This window comes from Gambusia affinis, linkage group LG13, assembly GCF_019740435.1.
Source record: "Gambusia affinis linkage group LG13, SWU_Gaff_1.0, whole genome shotgun sequence".
NCBI lineage: Eukaryota > Metazoa > Chordata > Actinopteri > Cyprinodontiformes > Poeciliidae > Gambusia > Gambusia affinis.
In genome coordinates this window covers 27,653,140-27,662,865 of record NC_057880.1, presented here as the reverse complement: position 1 = coordinate 27,662,865, position 9,726 = coordinate 27,653,140, and the positions used below count along the sequence as shown (strand labels likewise).

The 9,726-nt window shown below is 43.4% G+C and overlaps 1 protein-coding gene across 2 annotated transcripts; it reads right to left on the bottom strand.

The window, feature by feature from the left end:
• Positions 1-2,281: 2,281 nt before the first annotated feature.
• sncga (synuclein, gamma a) lies at positions 2,282-8,953 on the bottom strand. Of its 2 annotated transcripts, none has more exons than XM_044137035.1 (5): positions 8,231-8,945; positions 6,711-6,752; positions 4,541-4,668; positions 3,821-3,868; positions 2,282-2,583 (listed from the first exon to the last, which is right to left on the bottom strand). In XM_044137035.1, exons 1-4 carry the CDS (start codon positions 8,349-8,351, stop codon positions 3,821-3,823), a joined length of 339 nt encoding a protein of 112 aa, XP_043992970.1. In that variant the 5' UTR covers positions 8,352-8,945; the 3' UTR covers positions 2,282-2,583. The 2 variants fall into 2 exon arrangements, with proteins under 2 accessions (XP_043992970.1, XP_043992971.1); XM_044137036.1 differs by having other exon boundaries at positions 2,283-2,579; positions 8,231-8,953.
• Between the last annotated feature and the right edge of the window lie 773 nt (positions 8,954-9,726).

Here is a 9,726-nt window from a genome sequence, read left to right as displayed (position 1 = left end):
CAGTATCAGACGCATCACGGTTCTGATCCACAGCAAGAGAGAAGAAACAAAATCTTTTCCCTTCCCCGTCAACTGGACCTGTAGATTGGTGGCATGCTCAGGTCAGGAGCCACCACATGACCCCCACAGCACGCCCCACGTTCGGAGGCCTTAGTCCTCGTCGCCGACGTCACAGGTTCGATTCCCGACGACCTTTACCGCATGTCTCCCTCTCCTCACCCTCCTTCCTGTCTTCCTACTGTCACAAAAATACGAGCCACTAAAAAACTTGTGCTCAGCTCCTGTGTTTCTGCTCAGGGTTCGGTTGGTAAAATCTTGCTGTTTCTCTGGACACACTTGGTCACAAACCTTCATCATGCACTTTTTTACAAACTCCCTCATTAAAGGGTCGATTTCTTCTGCCTTTACAGCAGCTTCACTTTCTGTTGTGGCTTTTGTGAACATTTTCTGTAGTGAAACCGAACCTCTTTTCATCTCCTTTACTTTCTGGCTCCTTTGAGTCGAGTCCAAGTCTTTATGTTTGTCCTGGTGTTTCGTTTCATAGTGTCTAATATTGAACTCCTTAGTTACGGACACGTCGGTTCCACAAACAAGACAAACAGGTCTGTCTCAAACAGACACTCTGTCTCCCACCTGTCCAGAATATTTCTGTTTTCTGCCTTTCTTTTTGCCGTATTTTGGTCGGGTACCACAGTGACGGCTGTAGTTTGAGGCTGCGGCCCACCGGCCCACCGGACCACCACAGACCACCGGACCACCGGACCACCGACCACCGGACCACCGGCCCACCGGACCATTGGACCACCGGACCACCATGGACCACCGGACCACTGGACCACCGGACCACCACAGACCACCGGACCGCCCATCTGTGTCGCTTTGCTTTTAATTCACATTCAGTTTGTTGATTCCCTTTTTTCAGAAGTTTCTGACATAAACATTTAGTTATTTTGATCTTGCTTGTTTTACTTCCGTTCTGTAGAAATTCATGTTTCAGATGTCATTTTGCACAGTTCCACGGCGTCAAGAGTAAATATGGCGGTTATGTCGTGAACCTCGGTGGCGTGTTTCCTGGAGGAGGTGATGATGATGATGGTTCTGCATCCGGTCCAAACACCAGATGCAGTCAGTTGGGTCGGTTTGAATGACTTGCACTTTTTACTGTCCATGGAAATTTCAGATGTTTTAAAGCAAAACTGTCTTGATTGTTAAGAATTGGGATGAATTTGAAAGATCAAAGTTACTTAAGGTTCAAATGAATGAAGGTTCTGAGTCTCTGACTGCTCCTTAGGATGAATTATATTATATGTTTCCTTTCCTCCTGACCATCAGTCAGGTTTTCCAGGATAGATTTTCCAGGATAGATTTTCCAGGATAGATTTTCCAGGATGAGTTTTCCAGGATGAGTTTTCCAGGATGGACTCCGTCATGTTGGCTGGTCGCGGCCCGACTTCTGCAAAAGGTGCTGAAGGTTAGAGGTTCCTTTACAGGAGATTAGAAAGGTCCAAATGATGGAGTCACTCTGAGCTGGATGTGGGACTGGGGTCGTCTGGAGGGGGCTGGTTGACCTTTGACCTTTCATTAATATCTTAAAGCCAAAGCAGCACAAACGTTTGACACAAATTTTGTCTGATTTGAAGAAGGTGGGAACGACTTCACTCAGGTATCGACACCAAACTGTTGCAGTCTTCATTTGTGATCCGGTGCCAGGTTTTTACTGCAGCTTCTTTCAGTTCTCGTTTGTTTCCCTGCAGTGGGAAACTCATGATGATGTCATGAGCCGCGGTGAGGGTGGAGGAGGCCGACGCCGAGACCCAGGTAGGAGTGAGATGAAATGATGATTCAATCCAGAAAATCCAGCAGAACGAGACGATGCAAAAGTTCTCAAAACGTGACGACAGACAGGAGGAGGAACACAGAACACAGAGGGTTAAATACACAGACGGTAGTCAAGGAGACAAGAAACACCTGGGAACAATCAGAACAACACAGAGACCCAAAATAACCACAGAACAGGACCAGATCCTGACAGATGAAGTCCTTTGTGTTTCTGCTGCATGATAAAGATTTTGCTCAGATAAAGTTTGTCCTGATTGTTAACAACCAGGAAGTAAAGGCTGAACTCTGTGTGTCTGAAACTGGTAATATTAATAATAATAACCTTTATTGAACCAGGTCTGCCTCACTGGGATCAGATGAGTTCTGGTCGGTTCTTATGGACCTTCTGGAAACTGAGCGCCTGTCAATGTGAGCAAATAAAACAGAAAACCTTCAGATGGATTTAAAACTCTTTATTTCTGTTAGTTTATGAAAGATTGGACCAGCGGAGCCTGAATCCATAACCTCCATCAGCCTGTTTCTGTTTTAGTGAAGCTTCATGCATTAGTGGAGCCGGACCAGGGGGCGGGGCTTACAGGTAAACAGGACAGGTGAGCAGCAGGAGTTGAACACATCCACTCCATTGAGCCAAGCATAACCAGGAGGGAAACCATGTAACCATGGCAACAAGGCAGCCAGAGCTCTGATTGGTTAACGAGGAGCAGCTGAGCAGCAGGTTGGCTCTGAGTTTCTTCTCTCTGCTGTCTGGGAGAAAAGAAAAGAAGAATTTAGAAGAAAACTTCATGAATTTTTCTGCAGAAATTTAATCTTAAACATCAGATAAAAACCAGAATCTGTTTAATTTACTGAGTTTTTGCTCAGAAGCAAAGAGTGACTGAGTTTTAAATATGAATTTGTAAACAGCAGGGGCAGCATTTACACAAAGCTACATGTTTCAAACAGATCAGCTTGTTTTCTACACAGGTTTCCAATCTGCAGTCATTGAATGGAAACTTTATTAAAAGAGAGACAAATTAAAATGACAGTTTGTCTCCCACTAAATTTCATGGCTGAGTTTCTCCCTGCTGTGACCTTTAACCCTGGATCAGCCCAACGGCTCGTCGGCCTGCAGAGAGCCGAGTTCCTGCTGGAACAGGGATGCATCTAAAGGTTCCCGGGACCAGACTTGGCCCCCCTACTCAAGAGCTTCAAAATAAAACTGAAATTTAACAAAAGGTTTGAACAAATCATGTCCAGGATGTGTGTGGTCTGTAAATAGATCAGCACCTTGTTTCCTGACTCTTGACCTGCAAGGATGGTCAGATGTTATAATCCTCTCTGAAGACCCGATTGTTCTGTATTGGTTCTGTTCTGTTTGTGTCTGGACTAGACCAATGGACGACCGAACCCGGGACAGACTGACCAGCGCAGCTACAGCTGCTTCAGTGTGTCAGTGGGACTGAATCCTGATCGTTCTGGAGTTTACTGCCACCTACTGTCCTCACTGCACACAACAAGATGAGCTTTGGCTGAAAACCAAATGTTTTTATGGAACAACGGTTCACCTGAGATCAGGAAACGTCAAACGTCCTGCCTGAATTACATCAGAGTCAAAACAGAAACGGTTTAAAACGGAGAGAAAATGACCAAACATCCAGAACAGAACATCTGATGGACCATAGTGAGGCCTTCATCATCATCATCATCATTCCTGATGATGATGAAGGTCTGATGAAGGCCCCTCCCTCCACCAGACTGGCCACCTGAACCAGTTATTTGACCAGTCGGACGTTTCCTCCCGTTTCTGTCTGGGATCGTTTGGTGCCCTCTAGTGGTTACCTTGGTAACGGCACCTTGGACAGCTTATGTAACACCAAATTTAAAGTCTGATATTCTGTTGTCTCCGACTGAGTTAATCTAATCAGAATGAATAAATAAATTAACATGCAAACTAACTTTCTCCTGTTATTTATCAAACTAATTTATTGGAGGAGTTTCTCACCTACTGAGCTGCAGGTTCAGGCTGATCTGCTGCTTTAGGGACGGCAGTCTGTTCAGGAGACAGAGATCATCATCATCATCATCATCATCATCATCATCCTGTCTGAATCAGTTTGTTAGTTTTATCGATGGGTTAATTACAGGCAGAAATATGTTGATTTCTGCTGGGCGGAAGATTAAAACTATTCTCTGTAATTCAGTATTAATTTTAATAGAGCAGGAAAGTAAAACAGATTCATCATAACTTCCCTCCACATCCAGCGAAACATCTCGGATACAAGAGATAGATATATTCTATATATCTATAGAGTTACAATATATTGTTTTATCTGTTTTTTATAAGCTGTTTAATTGCAGCTTATAAAAATGGCAAAATGACTAAAACTGGTTATTATAAATTATCAGTTAAATCCGTCCAATAATTTGGTCTTCTGTTAGTTAAATTATGAGTTTTAAGAGCATAAAGCGTCATGCTGATCACAACAGCCCAACCAATCAGGCACCTGCTCTGCTGCTGGCCCCGCCTCCTCCTGAATCAGCCAATCAGAGATTTACCGAGAAAACAAACATTTTAAAAAAACTTACATGGCAGAAATTAAATCAGGAATTAATCATTCAGAATACATTTAAATAATTGATAACTTAAAAAAAGTATTAGTTCAAAAGCGTAAATGAAATAGAAGAAAACATTTTCTTTTCGGTTTGCTGTGACGTCACTCACCGTCTGGACCAATCCAGTAGCCAGAGCCGCGCTCTCCACGCTCTCCACCGTCGCCTGGGCAACCTCGTTGGCCCCGGCAACCGCAGTGTCGGCAACAATGTTGGCCTGTTCAGTGGATTTCTGTGCAACTGGGCAACAGAAACCAGCAACTTTTAAAACATGAAATATCTTAATCTGAGTTTAACAGAAACATTTACAACTTTAAACGACCTGGGGGACAACAAGTCCATCTGGGGGCAACGAGTCGATCTGGGGGACAACGAGTCCTTCTGGGGTACAACAAGTCCATCTGGGGGACAACAAGTCCATCTGGGGGCAACGAGTCCATCTGGGGGACAACGAGTCCATCTGGGGGCAACAAGTCCATCTGGGGGACGAGTCCATGTGACGGACAACAAGTCCATCTGGGGGACGAGTTCATCTGACGGACAACAAGTCCATCTGGGGGGACAACGTGTCCATCTGTGGGACAACAAGTCCATCTGGGGGCAACGAGTCAATCTGGGGGACAACAAGTCCATCTTGGGGACAACAAGTCCATCTGGGGGCAACGAGTCAATCTGGGGGACAACGAGTCAATCTGGGGGACAACAAGTCCATCTGGGGGACGAGTCCATCTGGGGGGACAACGAGTCCTGAGGGGACAACATGTCCATCTGAGGGGGCAACGAGTCGATCTGGGGGACAACAAGTCCATCTGGGGGACGAGTCCATCTGGGGGACGTGTCCATCTGAGGGGACAACGAGTCCCTCTGAGGGGACAACAAGTCCATCTTGGGGACAACGTGTCCATCTGAGGGGACAACAAGTCCATCTGGGGGACAACAAGTCCATCTGACGGACAACGAGTCCATCTGGGGGACAACGAGTCCATCTGGGGGGACAACGAGTCCCTCTGAGGGGACAACAAGTCCATCTGGGGGACAACATGTCCATCTGAGGGGGCAACGAGTCGATCTGGGGGACAACAAGTCCATCTGGGGGACGAGTCCATCTGGGGGACGAGTCCATCTGGGGGACAACAAGTCCATCTGAGGGGACAACGAGTCCATCTGGGGGACAACGAGTCCATCTGGGGGACAACGAGTCCATCTGGGGGACAACAAGTCCATCTGGGGGACAACGAGTCCATCTGGGGGACAACGAGTCCATCTGGGGGACAACGAGTCCATCTTGGGGACAACAAGTCCGTCTGGGGGACAACGAGTCCATCTGAGTGGACATGATGTTCGACCTTTAACTTGACGTTTCCAGATGTTGATTCAATATTTCTACTGAAGGTTTTCCCCTCCTACAGTAAACATCCCCTCAGCATGATGCTGCCTCCTCCTTGCTTCACAGCTGGATCCTGAACTTCAACCAGATGATGGAGGTCAAAGTTTCTGCTCAGATGTTTCCATTATTTTACCCTGAATTAAAAACCAGGAGCAGAAACTGAATGTTATTAATTCAAACTGATTAAAATTATGAAATATTTGTTGTGTAAGGAAAACATTTGTATGTTTAAAGTGTGTAAATATTTATTTTTCTGTGGATTTACCTCTGAACATGTTTATACTTTAAAATGTCATTTTATTTGAATTAAATTATTTTTGATTATTTAATGACTAATTTTAATTTTAATGTGGAAACAGCAGAACTTTGTGAACAAAATTCTAATTTATTAAACTTGTATTTATTGAACTAATTTAACCTGAGAGGTAAAATAATAATATAATAATATAAAGTTATATTGCAGAAGTTGGGCTGCACAGTGGTGCAGTTGGTAGAGCTGTTGCCTTGCAGCAAGAAGGTCCTGGGTTCGATTCCCGGCCCGGGGTCTTTCTGCATGGAGTTTGCATGTTCTCCCTGTGCATGGTGGGTTCTCTCCGGGTTCTCCGGCTTCCTCCCACAGTCCAAAAACATGACTGTCAGGTTAACTGGTTTCTCTAAATTCTCCCTAGGTGTGAGTGTGTGTGTGAATGGTTGTGTGTCTCTGTGTTGCCCTGAGACAGACTGGTGACCTGTCCAGGGTGACCCCGCCTCTCGCCCAGGCACAGCTGGGGAGGAACCAGCAACCCTCCTGACCCCATTAGGGATGAAGGGTGTTCAGAAGATGGATGGATTGCAGAAGTTTTTATAAACAGGAAATAATCCAAACAAAAGATTAATTTGTGATCTCTGGTCTCACCTGTGTTGACGCTCGTCGCCACTCCCTCCATCGTTTTGTTTCCTGTAAAACAGAATCTGATTCAAAACGTTTCACTGTAAAACTGAGACTGAATTTAAATCTGTTTTCATTCTGTAGATTCATCTGGAAGAAAACCCTGATCTTCATCATATCAGCAGCTGAGCCAGTTCCACCTGCAGAATCATTCATTCATTCATTCATTCATTCATTCATTCATTCATTCATTCATTCTTTGAGTTTTTCAGTCTGAATTCAAACATTTTTACAGAATCAGCAGCAGCTGATTAAAGACTCAAGAGGAACTGCGGTTCAGGTTCTGTTGGACCGGGTCCAGGTTCTGTCCAGGTTCTGTTGTAGGTTTTTAGCTGGGTGTGGACCATGTGTCGGGTCGGACAGAACCGGTTCTGTCTGATTCCCAGCAGCAGCGTGAGGCGTTCAGGGAAATCTGAAAGATGAGCTTCTGATGAAGCAGGAAGTCAGAGATGATAAATATTTGATGGATGGATTATTATTTTCTGAACTTTCAAATAAAATGACGCCAATAGAGGGAATGTTTTATTCTTGATACTCAAAGCAAAACATCCATTTTCAGATCATTTAATAACTGCCTGCATGTTTCTGCAGCAGATTAATGAATAATAAATTATCTGCAGTTATTTTATGGCTCTAAAAGCTGGAAGTTTTTTATACTCAAACCAGGAATGGCTGCAAAGACTTTGGGCTTTTAATTTGAAAAGATTTTGCCGTTTTGCCTTCATTAAACAGTGGAACATGAATCAGGTCAAAGGTCAGATCAGAGCCTCACAGATTTCAGATTAAATTGGTTTTATTTACTTCTTAAAGTTTTCTCTTTATTTTCTGCTGCATTATTATGATGATCTATTATTTATTTTATTACTAATAAATGAAACTGATGAAACTGGAAACATTCATGTTTTTACAGTGTATTAATATTGTTTATTAACATTTTGATGTTTTCATCTGTTTGTGATGAATTTTCTCATTAATTAAATCAATAAATTCTTCAGATTTCGGCCATGATGACTCGGCGTTTCCTCTCTTCCTGATGGATTTTATCTTTAATATTTTAACACTCAGCGTCTCTTTGTCTCCGTTTTAATCTTGTTTTATATTTCATGTCTTTTCTCCTGAATATATTTAATATTGTAATATTTGCTGGAAGTTTTAAATATTAATTTTCTTTCCATATTGAACATGAAGCAGATTTTAAATATTTCTCTGCATTTCCTCTAATACTTTAATTTTGTTTTTATTTTCAGTCTCTTTTAAATGATTTTTAAGAGTTTAATTACTTTTAAAACAATCTAAATTAAATGTTTCTCTAGTTTTTCTTCTTGTTTTCTTCCTCTGATCTTCAATAATAAATGAATGTTAAATATTATTCATGTTTTACTTTAATAATCTCCAGGTTTTCATCCTTTATGCCACTTTAGCTGTTTTTCTCCAGAAGTCACTGTAAGAAGTGACCCTGTTGGGGTCAAAGGTCACGGTGGTCTTACCCACATACACGACCCCGTCCTTGGTCTTGGTGGCGGCCTCGCCCACGCCGGCCTTGGTCTTCTCAGCGGCGGTGACCACGCCGTCCTTGGCCATGGAGAATCCCTTCCTCAGAGCGTCCATGATGAAGATGATGAAGATGAAGATCCTGCGTCTGTTCTCTGTCCTCTGATCCGTCCTCTGTCCTCTGCTCGTCCGTCTCCGTCTGCCTGCGATCCTCCTGCTGGAGGCGGAGCGTCAGGCAGGGAGGAGGCGACACGGAGGCTCCAGCAGGAAGAGGGTTCAGATTCCAGGAACTTCCTGAACTGAAAAACGTTTTTATGATCATTTATTGATGTTTGTGCAGAAACAGACGGCAGCAGAAGAACCGCAGCTCAGGAAGGTTCTGGTTCTGGTTCTGGTTCTGGTTCTGGTTCTGGTTCTGGTTCTGGTTCAGTCGGTGTGACCCTCCAGGATTTTCACATGGAGACGCTGCGACTCCCTGCAGACACAAATGTGTGAGCGACCCGCCCAGAGTCACACCACTATCATCATCATCATCATCACCATCATCATCATCATCATCACCAGGTCACATGATGCTGAGCAGAACCAGAACTGCTGCTGCAGGTCCAGAAATCTGCAGGGGCCAGAACCAGGCGGTTCACACACACACTGAGTGACTCAGCAGAACACACTCTGCGCCCTGATTGGTCGATTATTTTTAGAGGCTTTTATTTCATTCCCTTCCAAATGGACTGAAAGCAGCATTATGGGATGCTGACGGTTACCATGGTGACGAGGCCGACCCATCATCTGTGATCAATACCGACCATCAGGCGTCTGAATCCGAGCAGTTTGGCAGCTAAATATCGACCCAAATATGAATAAAAATGATGTTTTACTGATGATCTCTCTGCTTCATGTTATCATTATATTGTTATTAAACTTCTTATTTGAACTTTTATCGTTTTAATCTAAATAATTTCTGAGCTCAGGAAAATATTGATCATATTTATTATCTATTACTGAAGGTTTTTTTGAGATTCATTTAAAAGAGAAATAAAATAAGTTATCATTCATAAAGTTGATCATCGTTCACTGAAGCTTAATGAGTTAAATTATTCCTCCATGTTTCATTATAATGAATTATTAGATGTTTTGTTGAAAATGATCCTTCCCTGGTTCTGTTTAAACCCAAATATAATTTAAATCTTTAATGTTTTGATTCTGTTTGGTCTTTTATTTTAATCTCCAGAGAGAAACTGAACATGAGACGATAAAAACCTTGATAAATAAAATGTTTTGCAGAATCTGAGACTAAAACCAGATATTTATAATCCACAGAGAAACAGTTCATGTCTCAGACCAGCTGAGTGAGGAATGTCTGCTGCCTGCTGAAGGGTCTCTGAGGGGTCAAAGGTCAGGGGCCGACCTGCTGGGCCTCCAGAGGTTCTGTTGACTCATCAGAACCTTCAACAGGTCCAGAAAGGACAAACTCAGCCGGAGGTCGATAAAC

Bases quoted from the DNA above. Each gene is read 5' to 3' on its own strand.
- sncga (XM_044137036.1), bottom strand. From the start codon at position 8,351: ATGGACGCTCTGAGGAAGGGATTCTCCATGGCCAAGGACGGCGTGGTC. The intron at 6,753-8,230 runs GTAAGACCACCG...TCTGTTTTACAG, and splicing joins GGACGGGGTCGTGTATGTGG to GAAACAAAACGATGGAGGGA. The intron at 4,669-6,710 runs GTGAGACCAGAG...TCTGTTGCCCAG, and splicing joins GGCGACGAGCGTCAACACAG to TTGCACAGAAATCCACTGAA.